The sequence below is a fragment of the Typopeltis vanoorti genome, chromosome 20 (genome assembly GCF_054136105.1).
Source record: "Typopeltis vanoorti isolate ZY-2024b chromosome 20, IOZ_Tvanoo_1.0, whole genome shotgun sequence".
NCBI classification, from domain to species: domain Eukaryota; kingdom Metazoa; phylum Arthropoda; class Arachnida; order Uropygi; family Thelyphonidae; genus Typopeltis; species Typopeltis vanoorti.
The window spans coordinates 62,577,255-62,599,174 of record NC_143568.1 but is presented as its reverse complement, the minus strand read 5'-3'; the positions used below and the strand labels follow the sequence as shown (position 1 = coordinate 62,599,174).

Genomic DNA, 21,920 nt, shown 5'->3' with positions numbered 1-21,920 from the left:
CACCACCCGTGACAACTCAAATTATACCACGCCAAATGAAATAACCAAATCATCAAGAACCTCAATAACAGAAAAGCACCAGGTCCTGATCAGATCTCAAACAAAATTATAAAACCACTCCCCCATAAAGCAGTTATGCATCTAGTGGCGATCATCAACGCGATGCTAAGACTCAACTATTTCCCCACTCGCTGGAAACAGGCAGATGTAATATGCAATCCTCATCCACAAACCCGGAAAGGCGCCTCAATTCCCCCAGAACTACAGACCTATCAGCCTCCTATCAAATCTGGGAAAAATCGCAGAAAAGATAATTCTGAACCGCCTACAAAATGAAACGGACAAGATCGACCTAATCCCAAAAGAACAATTCGGATTTCGCAGAGGCCACTGCACAACCCAACAGGTCCACAGACTTATAGAATACATAACTATTGGATTTAACTGGAGACAGCATACAGGTGCAATCTTCCTAGATGTGGCGAAGGCCTTCGATAAAGTGTGGCACAAAGGCCTCATCCACAAACTAATTACTGCAAAATACTCACTAAACCTCATCCAAATCATAGACTCTTACCTAAAAGACCGAAAATTTCAAGTGAAACTTCGTGGGCTCAGATCAACTACAAGAAATAGCACAGCAGGTGTCCCGCAAGGCTCTCTATTATCGCCGTTGCTGTTTAACATTTTTATCTCAGATGACCCAAGCACAACATCAACCACCATGGCATTTTATGCGGATGACATGGCGATACTGACCAGATCGCTCAGCCATACCTAGCCACACAAAGATTACAAAATGCAGCAAATAATCTTGAAAAATGGTTTCGGTTATGGAGAATTGATGTTAATGCAGATAAAAGCACGGCTATTCTATTTACAAGGAAGAAAGCAGACCATCATGGAGCAATCACAATGTTCAATACTGTTATCCCATGGCAAAAAGAAGTAAAATACCTGGGAATCAAACTAGATAATCATCTCAGCTTCAACTCCCACATCTCTCATGTTTGCAACAAAGCAAACTCTGCAATAGCTCAGCTCTACCCTCTGCTCAACCGTAGAAGCAAAGTCAGTCCAGAAAACAAATTAAGAATATACAAAGCAATCATCAGACCTATTCTGACATATGGTTCGTCAGCGTGGAGCCACACCTCTGCTAGCAACATCAAACGATTACAATTAATCCAAACTAAATGCCTCCGAATGATCTTTGATGCCCTATGGTTTGTAAGGAACACTATTCTCCATCAAGATGGAAACCTGCAAGATAAACCTACATTTTTCCTCCAGATAGCAACCAAGTACTTTGCTCAAGCATCACTCCATCCCAACCTACTCATTCGTGAGTCATCAGATTACGATGAGAAAGACAGATGGAAGCATAAACGCCCAAAGGCGGCCCTGATCACAGATTGAAATCTCTCAACACAGCCCTAATTAGGGCGAGCCAAGTGCTCAAAAATCTCTTCCATTAAACCAGGAATTATTCATAGCGATGAAGGGATCAGAGTCCACGGGACTGATATCCATCAAGCCACAGAAGTTATCAGTTATCAAATAGATATTATATATTAATTTCGCCTAAGTTTAATATATTTTGCATTTTTCTTTAATATTAACAGCATACACGAGAATACGAAACGAAAATCATTAGAAATAATTTTATTATAATTTATATTTTTCAGGAATTGCTTAAGGATAAATCAGTTGGCCGACAAGGTCTACTAGGTATATCAGCTATGATTCATAAGTTCTGTTACCACAACCCAGGATGCGAACGCATGCAGCCTGTACAAGAAGCTGCCAGAGCTCTGCATACTTTCATAGGTCGCAGATGTCAACCATCAACTGCTCAAGATAAGGATCTGGTAATATAATTAATACATTCGTATATGACAATGCATACAATACATTAGTGTGTTGTCTAAATATTGATATATGAGTATATTCTGAACATCAGAACCAGTTAATTAAAAAAGAAAATCATGAACATCTTCCACTCTGTTCTAGCGAGCAAATTGGAAGTCTTTGATTTAAATATTTTTAACAACAGACTAATTAATATTTATCGGATTCAAGACTAACTTGTCGATTGATATTGGTCGAATTAAAAGAGGTTCTCAATTTAATTGTTCAATGCTGCAGAGCATTGAACAATTAAATTTACGAGTTCATATAGAGTGTTTAAAATACCCGAACGATTATGAATGCCATATCTTGGCATTTGTCCCTGCTGAAACACCAATTAACAAGGATAAATGCCGAGTTTTATTTTATATGTTGCAAGGATCCAGTTAGCGATTCAAGGATTCAATTCAAGTTACAAGGATAAGGATTCATTTATCGCACCTCTGTTAACACTGCAAATATCCGTATTGTATTCAAACGCCTGCAATGGCCATATCCGTATTCGTAGATGTTATAATTTCTAACATACCGTATTTCGGTTCTTTAAGTGTTCTTGGTAATGACGGAATGCAAACACGTTCCTTGACCTACTCCTGCACGAAGATATCTAGCTGGATACGAGTAGGAAACCCTCGGAGTTTGGGAAATAGTGAATAGTTTGTCTGTTCCAATGTTCTGGTAGCAGATATTAACGTTGCATTTCCAGCTGAGAGTGTGAGGATCTCCTTGTGAAAATATCAGTTACTGTACTGGGTGCCTATAGCAGCTGTGGCAACCAACAATTCTTTAGCATATCCAGAGAGAGAGAGAGAAGAGATTATGTTTTCTCCGTAAAGAAGACATCCGTTTTCTGTGGAATTCACATAAAAAGTGAAAGAACCTTCCGTGTTAACGAATGATATGTGGCCTGTAAGGCTTCTGGTTCTTTGAATCCACTTAACTGTTTTACGTATGAAGTGAAGCTGCAGCAACAGAAGGTATATATATTGCTACAAAAGGAGCTCTGTAGTCTCGTCCGTCAATTCGGTTATCCTCATAGATCTCACACCTGGTTACGCGATCATCTCTTGTCAGCAGTGATAGAAAGAATTACGAATATCTCTGACATATATCATGATCCTCAAGAATTATGCATGTCCTTTCCTCATAAGATCTATTCTTTATAACAATTTCGTATTTCACAATGATACACACATGAACTTCCACTTCTTTAGTTAATATGAATTGATCCAGTCAGAAATGCATTGTAAGTTATACTAGAGCCAGTGTATTATAAGTCTTGTGTTTTCAGGAATACAGTTTGTACAATTTGTAAAAAAATTGAGATTATCACAATAGCAATAGTCATGAAGGTAATGGTATTTTTTTAGTGTTTCTAAATTTGATCTAGAAGATGTAACAATTATTGTAACTCAGTATCCTTATACTGGGTGATGATGATTCAAAATCTTCTAGAATTCTAAAATTTCTCTTAAACACAGGAGTTTGTAATCTTCAATGGTGGCACCTTAGCATTGCACGGATACTATTTTAAATAAAAACAAAAGTATACATTTTACCAAATATTACCAAGTTTTTAGTTAAACGTCATTAGCGCGCGTGCGCACGCGCACGCACGCACGCACTCGCACGCACACACACACACACACGCACACACACACACACACACACACACACACACACACACACACACACACACACACACACACACACACACACACACACACACACACACAAATTCCTTAAACTACAGGGACAGTCTAATTTTCTTTTAAAACAGGAGGCACTGATTATGAACTGTGGCACTCATACCTTACTTTTCGTCACGACGTATAACTCCTAATTGACAACTTTTATTTCATTTATTTATTTTTTTACCGCACAAATGATACCCTCACCCAGTATTTTTTATGAAATTATCATATGTCCTAATTTTAAAAAGAGTTCCAAAAGTAAGGTATAAAGGAACTTAGCCTGAGGTAAATACTTGTTAGAAATAATAAAAAGTAGTGGTATTACAACTTGATCTACATTTGTACTTGCACAAGAGACACTAAAAAATAATGGTGAGCTCGTGGAACTGGACAAACACAGTAAACAGAAATTTGGCGTTTTGTGTGCTCGCCAAGAAACAAAACATCAATTCTTATTTTTCAATGAGTACATCAGCATTTAATTTACACGTGATGAGCAGGAAACAATATGACAAATGTTGTCGTCTGAAAAGAATAAAAGTGATCTTCCTAAGTCATCACTGCATCACACATCTCATACGAAAGTGGGAGGGTTTTTTCCTACCTGAGGCCTAAAAATCTCCAATTATTTACCTTTGCTGGAAAATACGAGCAATTAACAAACGTATTATATAAAACTCGTACCCTTTGTTATCCCCACCATAATTCCAACCAAAAACAACAAAAAAGGCTTACCTTTCACACAACCTAGTAGGTTTGGCAGCAAATGTTAGCATAATGGCAGCATCAGATGTTAAATAGACTGCCTTAATTCTGGATTCTCTATTTCTTTTTATCCTATATATATTTAGTGATATAACCATCAAAAGTAATGATATATCAATCATTTCTTATTTGACCCGATGAACTGATTAAATGGAAAAGAGGAGCAAATGAAGAATAAAGGTTAAGATATAAAACTTTGGATGAAAGAACCAAACAGTTATGTAAAAGATTGAAAGAAAACTGGATAAACAGGCAGTGCACTGAGATAGAAGAATTACAAAATAGGAACAAAACCAGAGAAGTTCCTGAAAGTGAAAGAACTTAATGGAAAAGCAAAACGTACACAGTCTAATAACATCAAGGACCAAGATGGAAACATACTCACTGATAAGGAAAAGATAAATGGAAGATGGGTGGAGTACTTATCAGACCTCTATGATGATGATAATAGTAACATGTTAGATGATTCACGACACCTTAAGTTAAACGTAACAACAGATACCACTCTACCCACAAGAAAGGAGGTAGAGCACGCAATCAAGAATCTTCCTAATAATAATAAATCCCCTGGGTGTGATAATATTCCGGCTGAGCTGTTAAAAGGTTTGACTGGCAATAATAACAACTATTTAGTGGAATCCATCCAGAACATCTATAAAACAATACAATTACCTGAAGTTTTTACAACCTCTATCTACATACCAATTCCAAAGAAACATAATGCACAAAATTGCGAGGATTACAGAACTGTGAACCTAATATCTCATGCACCTAAAATTGTTTTAACCATTGTTAACAAACAAATTGAAAGTGCCATAAGCGGTGAATTGAGTGAACAACAGAAAGGCTTCAGAAGAGGAATGGGAACCATTAATGCTATCCTGGAACTACAAATACTAACAGAGAGATTACTTGAAAGAAATAGGAACATTTACATATGCTTCATAGACTTTCAGAAGACTTTTGACCGGGTAAAACATAATAAAATGTTCAATATATTAGATAAGTTAGACATAGTAGATGAAGAATTTAAGATTATAAAATATATTTACACCAAACAGAAAATGCAGCTGTTTAACGATGAGACTTCTGTAGTGAAAATAAAATGAGGTGTTAGACAAGGTTGTAACCTTTCACCAAATCTATTTAATATATATAGTGAGACAGTGATGAAAAAGATTGAAAAACAAAAAATAGGAATTAGTATCAATGGTATAAAACACAACAATCTTAGATATGCTGATGATCCCATTCTAATAGCAGAAAACAGAAACAAATTAATCAAATTACTGCAACTACTAATTGAAGAAGGTCAAGAATTTAGATTAGATATAAATGCAAAAGCGCCAGAAATATTCATAAACAATATAAAAATTGAACATACAATAGAATACAAATATTTAGGCACCTACTTTACTGCAGATGGAACGCAAGATAAAGAAATAAAAATAAGAACAGCCATAGCTAAAGATGCATTCTTGAAAAATAAAGATCTGCTAAGAAATTCTGTGAGTATCGAGACAGAGAAAAGAATGATAAGAACATTAGTGTGGCCAATTGTCACATATGGAAGTGAGACCTGGATATTCAGGAAGAGAGTAAGGCAACAGATAATGGCCTTTGAAATGTGGTGCTATAGGAGAGCTCTGAAAATCCCATGGACAGAACATGTGACAAATACAGATGTCCCACAGAGAATGAGAATGCAGAGATCTTTATTACAGGAAATGATCCAGAGAAAGATGAGATTGGCAGGACATGTACTGAGAGGTTTAGCAGGACAGAGGATAATAACAGTTTTAGAAGGAAAAATTATGGGAAAAGGATCAAGAGGCAAAAAAAACAAAGGACATGGCGTGAAGATATAAGATCATGGCTATGCAAAAACAAAAAAGGAAAGCCACCAACAGAGAGAACTGGAAGGACATGGTGCTGCGCCCTCTCATTGAGGAAGCTACATAAAGAAGAAGAAGGACTGATTAATTTTAGTCGATAAGTTTCATTGTGTTTCGAATAATACAAGACAATTTAAACATAACACTTTGAGAAGTGTTTTCTGTCTTATCACCCGATGTCCAAAATTTCTTTCTGCATTACTAAGTATATTCTGTATTTATGTAAAAAATATATATATATTTTAGGAGAACGTAAAACCCGATTTTCCGGGTGAAAAAAAAAAAGAAACTGGACTCAGTTAGTTGGTCTAATACAGTGCATGAGACCAACTAACTCACCTTTAGTCGAAAGAGACCTGATATTGGTTCATCACATCTTGGACGGTAATCGAACCCAACTTTTTCCGACCAAATGGTTTCATCTATACCGACTGAGCTACGGAGGCTAAATGTAATTTATTTTATGTACTATTAATTTAATTTACTATTAAATGAGCCATTCTAAAGAATAATAAAACAAATTAACGATCTATCATTTCTACATCCAGATGCTATTTTTGTGATTTTACAGATAATTGGAGCCCTCAAAGCTTTTGGAAATATGGGACACCTAGGAGAAGCTTTAGAGACCATCTTTAGGTGTGCTACATTTGAACAAAATCCAACTGATGTCAGAATTGCATCCATCCAGGCTTTCCGACGCATGAACTGTTCCGAGGTATGTAAATTCTTTTTGAAATTATTTTAGTGTTTGGAAGTTCATTATGAAAATATAATACAACAAAGAGATGGTTTGATTCAAAGCTAAATTTCTTGACGTGTAATTTTCTTCATAAAATTAGTATGCGTTTCTTTCTATACATTAGTTACTTCTTCAAAAAAGGAGCGTTTAAATAATTTTATTTATTTCCAACAGAAAAAGCGAAAAATGTGGGACTCATTTAAACATTTCGAAGATGATACAGAAGTAAGAATCGAAGCTTTCATCGAACTCATGAAATGCGCTGATCCCGATGTTATCAACAAAGTGGAAAGAGCCTTGGACGAAGAGACAGATGAAGAAGGTAGATTCATCAAATACTTGTATACATTCAGTAGAAGTATATTTTTATTCCATCTCTCTCTCTCTCTCTGAAATACATTCATTGTGAGAATATTCCTCACAAATGATGTATCTTAAACTGTTTAATTTTATTCAGTATGCTGCTGAAAATTATGTATTATATGAAAATCCGAACATCTGTCCCGAGACGATCTCATTCTTGCTTTAATCTGTTCATTTTTTTCAAGCCTATATGAATCCTGTACATATTGTATATTTATTCCACTTTATGGTAAGCTTTATACAGCCAATCCCTGCTTTTACGACACGACTGGTTTCTAAAAAACTGTCATGAAACGATCAGTCAAAAATCGAACCCTAAATCCCATAGCTCAGTGGCATGAATTGAGGTTGCATTCTTGGAAATACATTTTCAATTAGTCATGCATTTTTTAATTAATCATACAACATGTGAAAAAACAAAACAAAACAAAACAGAATTTACTGTTTAGAGTTCATTAAAATAAAAAACTATGTTTTTTTTAAATATTTTCTTTCTTCTAGTTTCTTTCTTCTGAAGTAAATAGACTGTTTTTTTTCCTTCTTTTCTCTACTTTGTTGCAGTAAATGCATTCTTAACGGTGGCGAAGACCTCCGTTTTATTCAAAATATTTGTTTTACTCAAAACTGCAGAATCAATTTTTTCTAACGGGAGTCAAATTTGTCAAAAGTCTCTGTAAGTCTTTGCAATATACAGATTGAGATAGGTTTTTCAATATTATCTTCTTCTTCTTCTTCGGTGGTTCCTGCCATTTCGATAAATTCCTCAATGGTGGACTTCTTTTCATGCGAGTTCAGCAATTCATTTACATCTTCATTAGAGACGTCTAATGAAGCCTACAGATATACTATTAGATTTCAACCATAGTCGTCCGTCGCCTTTTTCAAAGAAGATTCAAACTTTCACTCCTCATTTAACTGTGAACAGTTTCTCCCAAACTCCCATCGCATCGGAGAATTTATTATATTCAAATTTAATGGTTTTTATGGCATCCAAATGCTGAATTTTCGTCTAATGTCTTGCATCGTTGGACTGTCTTCGTACTCCACTGCTTTTATCCAGACAAAGCGAATCACAACAACGGTTAAAGAAAAACGCAAATATGTATACAGTATTCTGTGACATAAAACTTGGTTATTGGATGAATAATAAACCACATCGATTCACTTTATATGAATTAAAATGTTTTATTCTCGGTTCTACGCTGTGGTCTGTCATTTGGAAACTTCTGTTGAAAGATAAGCATTTCGATCGCAACGCTTTGTGACCCGGTATTTCCTGCAGGAATAACAGAAAATGTATACCAGTCATAGAAGCAGGTGTCGTAAAGTGAGAATCTATTGTATTGCTTTTCTAGTAAGCTAATTTTTTTTGACGAAGCCTTTTTTTGGCGGTTTGATTCATGATGACAAATCTCGCTCATAACACACATGAACATTTATATCTCATTTTCCTCGTTCTTGTTCTTTATTGCAGGGGTTAGTATTCAGTTATCTTGACCATGCATTGGTATTAGTGACTAGCCTACATTCCAATATCAAAAACTAAATATCTCATTTCATTCTTCTCCAGTAATACATTAGTCAAAATGTCCTGTCGCCGCATGTAATTCGGCGTTAATGGATCTTAATTTTTGCTTGAAGTTAATCTTATCGATTCTCTTCTATCATTGAACTGCGTGTGCTCTCTAGTTGATTTATTTTGTGAAGGGAAGAACGGGAACTCGATTTTTCGAGATGGAAAAACACCATTCCTTTTGAGAATGACTATATTATCTTTCATTATCTTTAGTCAGCTAACTGTTACTCATCTAACTATTACTCAGCTAACAGAAAGATGCAGAGAATACCAGATCCCACTTTGTCTTCTTTTTATGGATTTTAAAAAGGCATTTGACACTGTTGAGCATAACGCAGTATTTCAAGCTTTAATAGAACAAGGAGTAGAAAAAGCATACATCCAACTTATGAACGATATCTACAAAGAAGGCACAACAAACATCACCCTTTTCAATCACCCGATTAAAATGAACTTAAGTAGAGGAATACATCAGGACAATATTTTATCACCTAATCTCTTCACATCTATCCTGGACAGCATCATTCGAAAAATTGACATGAAAGATGTAATAAACATTGATGGTGAAATGTTAAATATCCTATTATTCGCCGATGATATTAATGGTATTAATATCTCACTCACCCAAACTCTTAGAATCAATGCTGAATAACATAAGCCAAAACTGCCAAAAAATTGGATTGGAAATACACCCGAACAAAACAAGATGGGTGAAAAACAAATACTCTAAAGATCGTACAATCACTCTAGAATCTCACACTATTGAAAAAGTTGAAGAATACATCTACCTAGGCCAGTCCATAAAAATGAATAATGATATATCAAATGAAATAGCAAGGAAAAAAAGAGCTGCTTGGATAGCCTTCAACAAAATAAAATCAACAATTACCAACCAAAACATAGATATAGAAATAAGAGCCCATTGTTTCAATAGTCACATCTTACCAGCATTAACTTATGGCAGTGAAACATGGAACACAACTTTAAAAGAAGAAATAACAAAGCTTAATAACAACTCAACTTGCAATAGAAAGAAGAATGTGCAATATAAACAAAATAGACCACGTAAGACACACAGAAATCAGGAAGAAGTCTGGACTCACGGATATAATAAAAGCAATCTACAACAGCAAAAGAAGATGGGCAGGACATCTCGCCAGAATGAGAGACAACAGGACAGTCAGAGTTACAAACTGGTATCCGAGAGATACCAAAAGAAAACCTGGAAGACCAGCCTTAAGGTAGGAAGACCCAATGATTAAAAAAGTACGGAAGAAAATGAAGAAGAAACGCCCAAGACAGGAATCTTTACGACCTGCAGTCATGGACAAATCCTGACTGAAATCACAGGTCCATCAAGGTAATCTTTAGTCATACGATTTAGGAAAGACTTCGGTTCTGATTCCTAGACGGAATTACAACTCAAGTATTTTCAATTTAAGGGCCATTTCATTTTACTTCACTAAAAATCTTCTATTTTCCTGACATTAATTTTATTTCCATTTCTGAGAGTTTGCGTATAATATAATTCAAATTGGAAACTTGGACTGATGATTTCAGTCAAAGTTTCTAAATCATTTCCAAATAATTATTTCTACGCTTTCCACTTCTAAGCTCTATCGAACTAGAGCTTAGAAGTGGAAAGCGTAGGAATAATTTTCCTACGGAAAAGGAAAAGTTTCCTTTGAAAAATACCGAATGCAATTTTGAAATAAACAATAAAAAATGGGAAAATATTGTTCGGTAAATATATTACGAAAGAAAAAAAAACAATGATAGAGGTTTATTCTTCTTTCTTTTGATATTTTTGGATATCGAAATGAAGCCTCCTCTTTTCTTCTATACTTATATTTTTCATTTTTTATGATATCAGTCAAAATAAATAAATAAATAAAAATAAAAGAGGTTTCATTATTATTCTTTCAATATATTCTGTAACTACAGATTCAATGAATATTTTAATTCCTGGGTGTTCGGGTAAGGGCGTATTCAGCATGCCCTGGAAACGATTTATCACTGACATAATACAGAATTTTTTTTTCAAAATATTATTTATCTTTTAACACATTGACAATTAAATTTAACAAATTTTAAGAGAATATAACTTGAAATGTAACATTAATCTTTTTTTTTTTTTTCATAGTTGGTCATTTCGTATGGACCTACTTAACAAACCTTCAAGAAAATTCTTCTCCGCTTAAGCAAGAAATTAGGAAAATCATTTCCGACGAGCAACTGGCAAAGCGATATCGGGGTAGTTGGTTCAGTTCAAGGAATGTTGATTGGTCTTTGTACTCACAACGTCTAAACTTGGGAGCAGAATTCGAAAGCAACATCATTCGTTCAGCGAATTCTCCCATTCCTCGATCCCTTTCCATGAACGTCAGCGCCCATCTCTTTGGACACAGTGTTAATTTCTTTGAGGTTTGTTATCATTTTATTAACTTCAGTTTATATTAAATGTATTGAGGATAATAAGCATTGAAGGAAAAACTTCCACATGACGAAATAAAGCTCTTCAAAGAAAGAATATTAAATATCTCATTTTCAATAAAGAATATTGATCCAGTTAATGCTATTATAAGAAAAATTACTAATTACTGTTACTGATGTTGCCGTTGCTGTTCATGATGAAAAGTGGTAGTATCTTTTTTTTTTCTTTTCAAAAAAAGAGAGAGAAAAAAATGTGTGAGTTGTCGATTTTCACCTAATAACCAACACAGTAAAGCGATTTATTCCTAGCAAAGGGGCTAAGTTGAAAAAAAAAAAAAAAGAACATTAAAAGTTTGTACATTTTACCTTCTGGCTTTCTATATAAAAAACTGCAATTACTTTTTAATTTATACTCACAGATTATTATCTACATAGTTCAACAAATTTCCACAGGTGGGAATTATTGTTGTTTATGATGGATGGGAGGTGTTGCTCTTCAATTTTTTTCCATGTTGCGTTGCAACTTATTGCTTTCCAAGTCATCTTAAAAGTTTGCCTTCAGCGCTTCTGATATGCACGCCGATGTTTTCAAACAAGTTACTGATTTAATACCTTTTGTGATATATTACTAAGAAATTTTGTCCCAGAAAACTAAACTTGGTATGATCAGTTTTATGGATATGTATTTTTTGCCTTCCCTAGAACTGTTCCAACAAAGTTAGTTACAGATATAACTCTTTATAGCTAATTAACAATTCAATGATACGATACTACCTGCAGCTTATATCAAAATTGATATAAGTTGCAGAGAGTTCGTATTACCTTTCAAATAAAAAACAACTAAAGTTAATTTCAATCCAGACCTATCACAGAAACATTTAAAGTGATCATAGCACAAGAATAATACCTACTGATGTTTACAAGTATATGAAAGAAGTTTGGAATAAAATTTGATTGGTTAATATGAGTAAGTATTTTACGTTTGTTCATTATGTGTTCTACAGCCTGTTTGTCTCTTGTGGGAAACAGAAAACCCGAGTTTCCTGGAGGTTAAAAAGTCTGTCAGCTTCAAAGTGGTTAACTCAGCTGAAAATCCTTATAAACGTTCCTCGTTTTCTACACGGGATTCGAACCCACTCGAAAGGCAAATGAAGACTCGTCCATTCCTGATACGAGCAATTGCTAAGAAGTAACAATATATCACTTTAATTCAGAAACAAAGCAAATAGCACGCGATCATCGTAGGAAGAGTGTCGATGCTTTTATTGACTACCAAAATTCAGTCTTGATTGAGTTATTAGTCGATAATAATTAGTCAATTAGGTCGCAACTCCCATAAAATTAAAAAGAAAAAGAAAAGAATTATTGATACAATAGTCTGTCTATTTAGCTGTTTTAAAAGAAACGAACAGAATTTTGCAAGTGTTTTCTCAATGAAATTGAAACCATGAAATAAATTAGTATAATAAATGAATAAACATTTATTATACTAATTTATTTCATGGTCCAAACATAAGGAATTATAACAAACTTATTATACTAATATACAGACATCTTTTTTTTTTTTCTTTTGTATAACTGCATTTCATTTTGCTTTCTTGCAGGCTGGTGTTAGACCGCAGGAGGTACAAGAAACTTTAGATAAATTATTCGGCAGCAATGGATATTTCAGTGACACACCGATGGCAAAAATGTGGTCCACTTTGAAGGGGAAGGACAGCTCAGCCTATTGGCAGGTAATTAATTAAACTTTTACACTTCTTTCCTTTTAAAAGAGGTATACATAATGTTATTGCAGTAAATGTCGTGATATTTATTATATGATTAATACGATATTTATTTTCTTTAGAAAAACAAAGACTGGAATTCAAATGGATCCGCTTACTTCAGAGTTTTTGGCAGTGAAATTGCGTGGATGAACTTACCTAAACCAGAAGATATATCGGTTGGAAAAGCTTTTGAATTTCTTGAATTATTAACAGAGGTAAGTCGATGTCCTTCTTTTCTTACTGCTTTTAATTACTTAACTTTTTTTTTAATTCATCCAAAGGATATTCACATTAAAATGATCCAAATGCAATTAACAAATTAAAGAAATTGATATATACGTTGTATTAAAGATATTTTTGGAAGTTGTGTTCATCAATCTGCCGAAAACAACATCAGTTTGTCTTTAGGGAAATTTTATCAGGATTTTTAAAGTAGTTTAAAAAAAAAAAAAAAAGAAACTCAAACTCCTTAAGCTTAATACATATTTTTAGAAAATTAAGAACAAGAAAATATTTATAATCTTTGACTAAGAATATTATTATTGGAAAGTTATATTAGAAATAAAAGTTGTGAGGTAAAAAAATTGGGGCTTTGAAAAAAGGGCAGAAATTTCTAAGCAAGCCATCACATCAAATAGAAAACAATAAACGAAAAACCTGTCTTGCAAATGAGTTTAGTGAATACCGAACTCAGTATAGAAAAACGGGTCTCTTTTTGGTGTTTATACGTCATGTCTATAGCTCTAAAAAGTTAAGATATTACAGGATGATGCTACTGTAGAGCAGCATCAGCCGTTCCTAGCTGAAGTTGCAGGTAACTGATGTTATTCACAGCTTTTCAAATTAATTATTTAAGAAAATTTTTAAATATTTCAAAAATTTACTTCTCATAACATTAAGAACAAAGATGAAGGACCATAAAGGATCTATAGCTTTGAATCATTGAACACGAAAGTGAAACTCATGAGTTACGCAAGATCCTCTACATTCCAAAAAAAAAGTTGGCATGTTGTGTGTAATATCTCGAAAGCAAATTTCATTGCTTCCTTTAATTAAGATTTGCTTTATTAAAGACCATCTAGTGAATGTTATATTGCGATTGTGTGAATATTTTTGCAGAAACCTGACAAATTTTTTAAACATAGTTGCAACAAAGACCTCTAATCGGACTTCCATGAAAGGCTGGAAGACAGACATTACAAGTGCTTCGTAGCATGATTCGTTATGCGCATTTACACGGGAAGAGTGACAGACACCTCCTTCAACAATTAATCTATTTTTAACTAAACTAATTTCTTACATGGGTTATGTTTCTTTCTGAACGTACTATATTTTCCTACTTCATAAAATAAAAAAAAGTCTTTTTTAATTCCCAAAGGGAGTAGACAGAACTCTTGCATCCTTTCCTTTGGGAACTGATAGGCAGCTGACCTCCATCCTTATTCACGATTAGTTAGTTATGTTCACTTCTCTGGACCATTCGTAGACTGACGGATGATAGTAGGTAGGCATCTGTTGCAATCTTGCTCTCTTAATGATACTCGCATTATTGTCTAAAACAGTCTGAGTTTACAATTAATTTTTCTGACTGATGTGTTTAAAAATCCATTTTTTTAGAAAGGAAAAGCCTACTTGTAACAATTAAAGATCAGCTACATCAGAAAAATTGTTTTAAAAAAGGCATGGGAAAAGTTCCTCCTCAAGTCGGCGACAAGAATAACTAATTACCGATTTATAATCATGGAAATTACCAGGATGCCATGCAGGCACCAATATTTCCTAGCCTAGTCCTTATAAATGATAAAGGAGTCGATTTCGATATCAATAGTGCTATTATAAATATTAAATTATAAATAGTTCTATTATCTTATCTTATCCGACAATTAATAAAAGTCTAATATCGGTTACAAGTAATTGAAAAAAGACAACAAATTATGCAAATTTACTAGAAATTTATTGCCCTTAAACTAATCGAACATACTCATTTTCATTGTTTTAATTTTATGGTAAAATGTAATTCTAATTTGTATGCTAAAATATACTTATGACTGTTATTAAAAAATAAAATAAAATAAAATAATATTATTTCGGTGGTGATATGAGGTGTGATCAGCTTGTCTTATCTTATTCGACAATGAATAAGATAAGATCAGCTACATCATATACTTTCCAGATTTTCTTCTAAATGACACTATTACAGTTAGTATAAAGTTAGTATAAAGCTTCTCTGCAATCTCATAAATAATTTACCCGTAATTTCAATTTTTTGGTTTTCATTATCAAGAAGTAATATGTTTAAAGCGCGAATGTTTGTTTTCCCTCGATTTTTACTTCACCAAAAATGATAGATTTCAAGGAACAGTTATATTAAACTTCCAATAAAATATTATTAGTTTTACTAATCAAGTTTGAACTTTGTAAAGAGCCCATCTTCTCTGTGACGAAAGAAGTGCAAAATAATGGAAGGAAGTAAATGCTATATCTGAAGATGGGGGGGGGGGGAACAGTTCGGAAAGTTTTTGATTACGTCTCGTATTTAAGCTAACAAAATTTGCAGAAAAGTTGGATTTGCGTAAAAATATAATTGGTTATTTTTAATATTTTATTCAGATGGCCCACACCCAGAACATGGACTTATCTCACAGTTTCCTGTTCCTGGACAGTACTCTCGAAATTCCTAGTGTTACAGGCAGAGCATACACCATAAGCGTGAATGGTAGCGCCACAGTCGGTCTTAAAATGGATGGAAAGATGGATATCCGGCAGTTATTTACCTCTTCTCGTAGTTGTGATATTGACGGAAGAATACGACCAAGGTAAGAATGCATGTTAATTAAATGACCTCCGTACTAACGATATTTAAGATTATGTCATAAATCCGCTCAACCTTAGAGTATGTTCTCACATTTGTGAACAGAGATGCCAAAATTTTCCTAAAAATACTTAATGTTCCTCAGAAATGGACAATTCGATTGATTAGTGACCTCTCTCTCTCTCTCTCTCTTTGTGTGTGTGTCATTTATTTCAGAAATTCAAACATTTCAGACATTCTGTTTCTGCAGTATGGGATAAGTATTTTCACTGACTCTGTTCTACCCCTTACTGAACGTACTATATGCAAAGTGGGAACAGCCACTTCCCGCCTTTTATCCGAAAACTGCCATCTCTATTGGATTTTTTCTTTTAATAGGTTTGAATGGTGGGTAACATTCATTATAAGATTTTGACATCAACTTAAAGAACTTCATTAATAATTACATTAGAATTTTTATCTCTATGGCTATGGACTCGCCACTTTTTTCCTTGTCACTTATGGAAACCTTTATTCAAATAGCTTCTCGTCGACGACATGAGGAGCTTAAGGATCTTCCTCAGCCATAGCCAAGTTATCCAGTCTTGGGCGTGGACAGCAGGGATTTTCCCCAGTTTATCTGGAGTTTTTCATCCCGCAAGCAGGCAAACCGGCCCTGGATAAAAAGGGGGGGGGGGGGGGTTGAGTGATGCTTACCTCCCGTAAAAGGGGCTCACGGCCGTTGAATCACCATAAAATGAATGAATGAATTCAAATAGCTCTGGATTATTCAATTCTCCAATTGAAGGTTTATATTAGTTTTTTTACCGCTGTCAAATCATTTTCACTTTCCTCACTTGCTCAAACAATCAACATAAGCGTACACAGGCTACAACTGAGACAGAAAAACGAAACATTTTAGCTGTTCCATGCACTTCTTAACTTCTCTTCCGTCGGATGCCTATCACTTAGCATTTATCACTCCCACATACATACCAAGAACCTCCATAGCTCAGTCAGTATAGATGAAGCCCTTTGGTCGGAAAGCCCTGGGTTCGATTCCCGTCCGTGACGTGAGGAATATTTATTTGGTCTCTTTCGACTAAAGGAGAGTTAGCTGGTCTCATACGGAGATAGTGGGTTTTTCGTCCCCCAGAATAGGCAAACCGGCCCAGTGAACACACGTGGATTTGCAATAATGAATACGTCACTGCCATATGCCATTCCCGAGCCCGGATACAATTGGGGGGTAGCAATGGTGAACTACCCTGTAAACATCTCACCAGAAATACTTTATGGGTAATGCCTACAATGTCACCTACCGTCGGAAACGACAGAAAGAGAAAACCAAAAACCATACATACCATCCAGTATGTTCACAGCGATTCATATCAGCAGTAAAAGTAAAAACTGGGCGAGATAAACAGCCTTAAAAATTAAATTAAATAAAAACGATGTGTTCTTATGGTCAAGCTCTCAAAAACAGAAGTAGAACTAATAATAAATACATACATAATATTGGATATGACATAAGAACATTTGATAAAATTATGAACAAATAACCTTAATGTTTTTAACATGACAAAATAAAACAACATAACATAATGATGCTAAAATATACATTTTAGAAACATTATGTATAGTACAACAGTATGACAAAAATAGACACCGACAGCGTAATCCTAGGATCACTTGCAGCCAGAGGCCTGAAAATCACATCAACATGATTTGTTTGTTCGTTTTATTTGAATAATAGAACTAAACAAGTAACTACATTCTACCTTTTTGATAAACATAAGAGGATAACTCATTTTATTACATGTTTATTACATGTTAGCCATAAGATGCCGAATCTTTTATATAACAGAGCTTTGGATATTGTAATTTACCATACTACAGTGGTATTGTAGCTTGTTATAAGTGTGTATTCCTGGTGCCATCTGTGATTACAACGGTTAATTCAGTATCAGCGATGCCCTTTGGTTGGAAAGGCATGAATCCGAATCAAGTCAAGTCAAGGAGGCGACGAACTTTCATAAGGGATTTGGAAGTGAATTTGCTTATCTCATATGAGAGTGGCTGAGTGTTTCCTTTCGGAAACTCAGGTTTTACATACTACAAAGCAGGCAAACCAACCAGCAGATTGCAAGCAATTTACATAAATCCATTAATCTTATACCTTCAGCTGCTATGGCGTATTAACATCAGTCAATCTGAGGTAATAAAAATTATTTCCTTCAAAACGGCAGATAATTCCACAAATCGATATTGTAACGAAGTAATATTGTAATATTTCTTCTTTGCAATATGCATAATTGGCATTTTGTATCCTGAACAACCCCAATTATGTACGTTTTTATTTATTTTATTTTCAAAAGAAATATTAAAAAAAAAAAAAACTTGTGTCATGTGCAAGTTACGCTCTTGTCTTTCTTAGTTTCGTTACTGATCAGCACAATACGTTTCTTAATACCATCCTATAATATCCCCATCAGTTTGATTCGGACAACGATAATTGAACAACTTTTTTTTTATTTTGTTTTCTCCTTGGTTGTATTTCATTCTACTTAACCTATCGGCATCCCAGTGAATAAAACTTATGCTTTGACTGTTGGTTCGAATGCTACCCTTGAAATGGATGCTTGTCGGTCATTAGTGATTTTCATTGTTGGATATTGTGTGGCATAATTTTTTTTTTTTTCAGATATAATATACGAATATATGGTCTTCATATATATATATATATATATATATATATATTTTTTTTTTTTCCCTCAGGAAATTAACTCTACTCAATAGTGCCATGACATTATGGGTTTGCCTTTGAAATATTGATCATATGTCTGAGTTTATATACGTTTATAAATTATAAATGACGTTAGCAATGTCAGTATTTACGAGTATATCTAAGATGATTCAAACCATGATTACGTCTATGTCAGTATATTTTAGTAAATTAAAAGATATTTCTTTAATTAATAATTTTCCTGTAAAATATAAATTTTTGAGAACCTAAACATACCAAAATGAATGTATCTTTTTTAAAATCTACTTTTCAGCGCAAACATCGAAGTCAGTACTCTTCTAGGTATAAGATCTGAGCATAGACCTAGTCTGAAGGTTGTTGGAACCTTATACACATCTACTGATCTGCAGGTAAAACTGGAGGTTCAGAATGGTCGCATTCTCAACGCACACCTTTATTTTCCACGTGACACAATAGATGCCTTCAGTGTTAAGTAAGTTAATTTTGATTTCAGTGATAAACGGGTAGTTATGTTTTAATACGAAAAAACAATTGCTGCATTAAACTTTAAGTATATCTTTATGTATAATTTCAACTTGGCTGGTTCAAGATATTTTTCCTTTCACTAAGAATTCCTTTCAGGGGGGATTTTATTTTCTTCAATAGTGCTTCTTAAAATTTTTCTATCCGCGGCCCACTAGTTTCATATAACGGATTTCTCAAAGTGTGGTCTGCGGTCCACTAGTGGGTCGCGAATCACACTTTAATTAAGCAAGTAGAGGTGAAGATGTGATGTAGAGTAGAATAACCATCCTCGATGAGGCCTTGGAGGTGTGTAATAATAATATAATATCATATGTAAATTACATGAAATATGTAATTACTTGGCAAAATGAAAAAAAATGAATAATAATTTTTCATTAGACCAGCTAGTCTTCCTGAAATGAATGTCGTACCAGAATGTCGTATCAGAGACATTCTGGTAGATTCTAACACGCAGTCAAAATTATGTGATTAACAGATCAACTATTCATCATTTTAACTACAGATGCTATATGGTGATTCAAGAATTTGGAATATGTGTCATAATGTCTCATTTGTCCATGTTCCATTAATATTGCGGCTACCCTCTCGTTAACAGCAGGATTATTTTTCAACTGAAAGTGAGTTAATAGGTCTCGTAAATAAAAGTTTTATCCTACTTATGAATTCTGTTTGTTGCTGTTGAGGAAATAATATACCATGATCGGAACAACCTTCTTCCTGCTCGCATTTCCATTTAGCAATCCATGAAAATATCAGTGAAAATGGTTCGTATGCTATCTTTAAAGGCTACAGCATTAGTGTGGTCCTTTTATATATGTAGCAAGGCTAAAATCGCTTCCCGATTTTTACCTCTCTCATTCCTCTCAAAATCTATCCATTTTAAGAATTAAGCATGGTTTCTGGTGACGTCTACGATATCATCCAATTTTATATCGCTATAATAATCTCGGAAAACCACAGATTTTGTTATTAATATTATACGATTCTTGTATAAATGCTGATGCAATGTTCTGTTTATGATTTTTTAATGCTTAGCAATATAATGAGCTTTAAAGAACTAAAATTTAGTGTGTGTGTGTGTGTGTGTGTGTGTGTGTGTGTGTGTGTGTGTGTGTGTGTGTGTGTGTGTGTGTGTGTGTGTGTGTGTGTGTGTGTGTGTGTGTGTGTGTGTGTGTGTGTGTGTGTGTGTGTGTGTGTGTGTGTGTGTGTGTGTGTGTGACGTTTTATGTATATCTTTTATTCATTTCATATTTGGACGCATTTGCAAATTCAACATATCAGAATGGTGTATAACAGAAGCATCTATTATATTCTAAATACTTCATAGCTTTTTAATAGCTCATCACGTAATTCAATAATAAGAGATTATCCTTAACAGCAGGTATTAATTTTTATTGGAGCAAGGGAACCTTCGGCTCATCAAAGTTTAAAAAGTGAAGAAGATGATAATTTAATTGTTTATTTTATTTGAAGCGATTTCAACATAAAAATTAACTTTGAATTGTTTTCATTGACTGAATTTGGTTGCTTTCTAATTATTTACGCAGTTATCATTAATATTTCAGATACGACTTATACAGGATAAATTCAGATGGTGAAGAAGAGGCAATAGAATCACCAACAAAAGAGTATAAATATTGCACCAAATCTCTGTCTAAACCACTCGGCATTGAATTGTGTAGTACACTACAAACACCTAATCCTCTCTTGTACGAAGACAGTCCGTATATCCCTCTGAATGGACCACTCAGCTTTGAATACGTCATCAAAAAGACTGACAAATCAATGAGTGGATACGATTTCTCTTTAATCCTTCCAGAGAAAGGGGTATGTGCATAATATTTTACAAGAGATAAATGTCATTCTTCATAAAGTTTGTATAGCTTAGTCGTTTATTAAAACCAGACATGATGTAACACTAAAACAACTAGTTATTCCTATGATATTAATATCATAATATTTATAATATTAATAAAATGCGCAAAAGATTATTAGTTAATTATTCATTAAAAGTTACACAAAGTTGAAAATATGGAATACAAAAAAAAAGTTTACCTAAGATGTATTCCGATTGGGTGTATAACCAACTAACATTAGTTATTAGGACAGTGTAGACAGAGACGTAGCTAGGGAGGAGCGAAGGGCGCAGTCACCCCCGGGCGGCACTTTGAACTTTTGCAGTTAATTCTAAAATAGTCTCGAGAACTTATTTCCAATTATTGTAACAACAGCAAATATTCCTCACAATTGCTGTAGGTGTTGCTAGTTGTGAGAAGAGTTTTTCTAAATAAAAGAGATTAAGAATTATCTACATTATTATGAAATGGAATTCGCCAGTATCATCGACGATTTTGCAAACTGAAAAGCAAGAAAAATAACATTTTTCTTGCTTTTCAGTTAGCAAATTTCTTGCTTTTCAGTTTTAGAATGTTGAATAATTTATTTCCCTATATGTTGTTTTGACTTTTTGTAGTATTTTTGGTTGTATTGAGAGGGGCAGCAAACTCAGGGACCGCCTGGGGCGGCAAAAGCTCTAGTTACACCACTGAGTGTAGAAAATATCTATGCAGATTTAGGTCATCCAAGCTATTGTCCGCCCTCGGAGTCAGTCAATAATTTAAATGAACGTGTTTTGTTTTGTTTCGTTTTCTTTCCGTTTTTATGATGTTGAAAGTACGGAGCAAGATAT

General features: G+C 34.1%; 1 protein-coding gene across 1 annotated transcript in view; it reads left to right on the top strand.

Moving 5' to 3' along the window:
• Positions 1 to 21,920, top strand: part of LOC150095491 (uncharacterized) — a 61,942-nt gene that overhangs the window by 19,095 nt on the left and 20,927 nt on the right. The window contains exons 9-17 of the mRNA XM_090410693.1: positions 1,689 to 1,871; positions 6,837 to 6,983; positions 7,182 to 7,329; positions 11,090 to 11,370; positions 12,984 to 13,115; positions 13,229 to 13,363; positions 15,759 to 15,964; positions 18,999 to 19,178; positions 20,797 to 21,058. Coding sequence (XP_090266819.1) covers positions 1,689 to 1,871; positions 6,837 to 6,983; positions 7,182 to 7,329; positions 11,090 to 11,370; positions 12,984 to 13,115; positions 13,229 to 13,363; positions 15,759 to 15,964; positions 18,999 to 19,178; positions 20,797 to 21,058 — 1,674 coding nt within the window. The remainder of the gene's footprint in view (positions 1 to 1,688; positions 1,872 to 6,836; positions 6,984 to 7,181; positions 7,330 to 11,089; positions 11,371 to 12,983; positions 13,116 to 13,228; positions 13,364 to 15,758; positions 15,965 to 18,998; positions 19,179 to 20,796; positions 21,059 to 21,920) is intronic.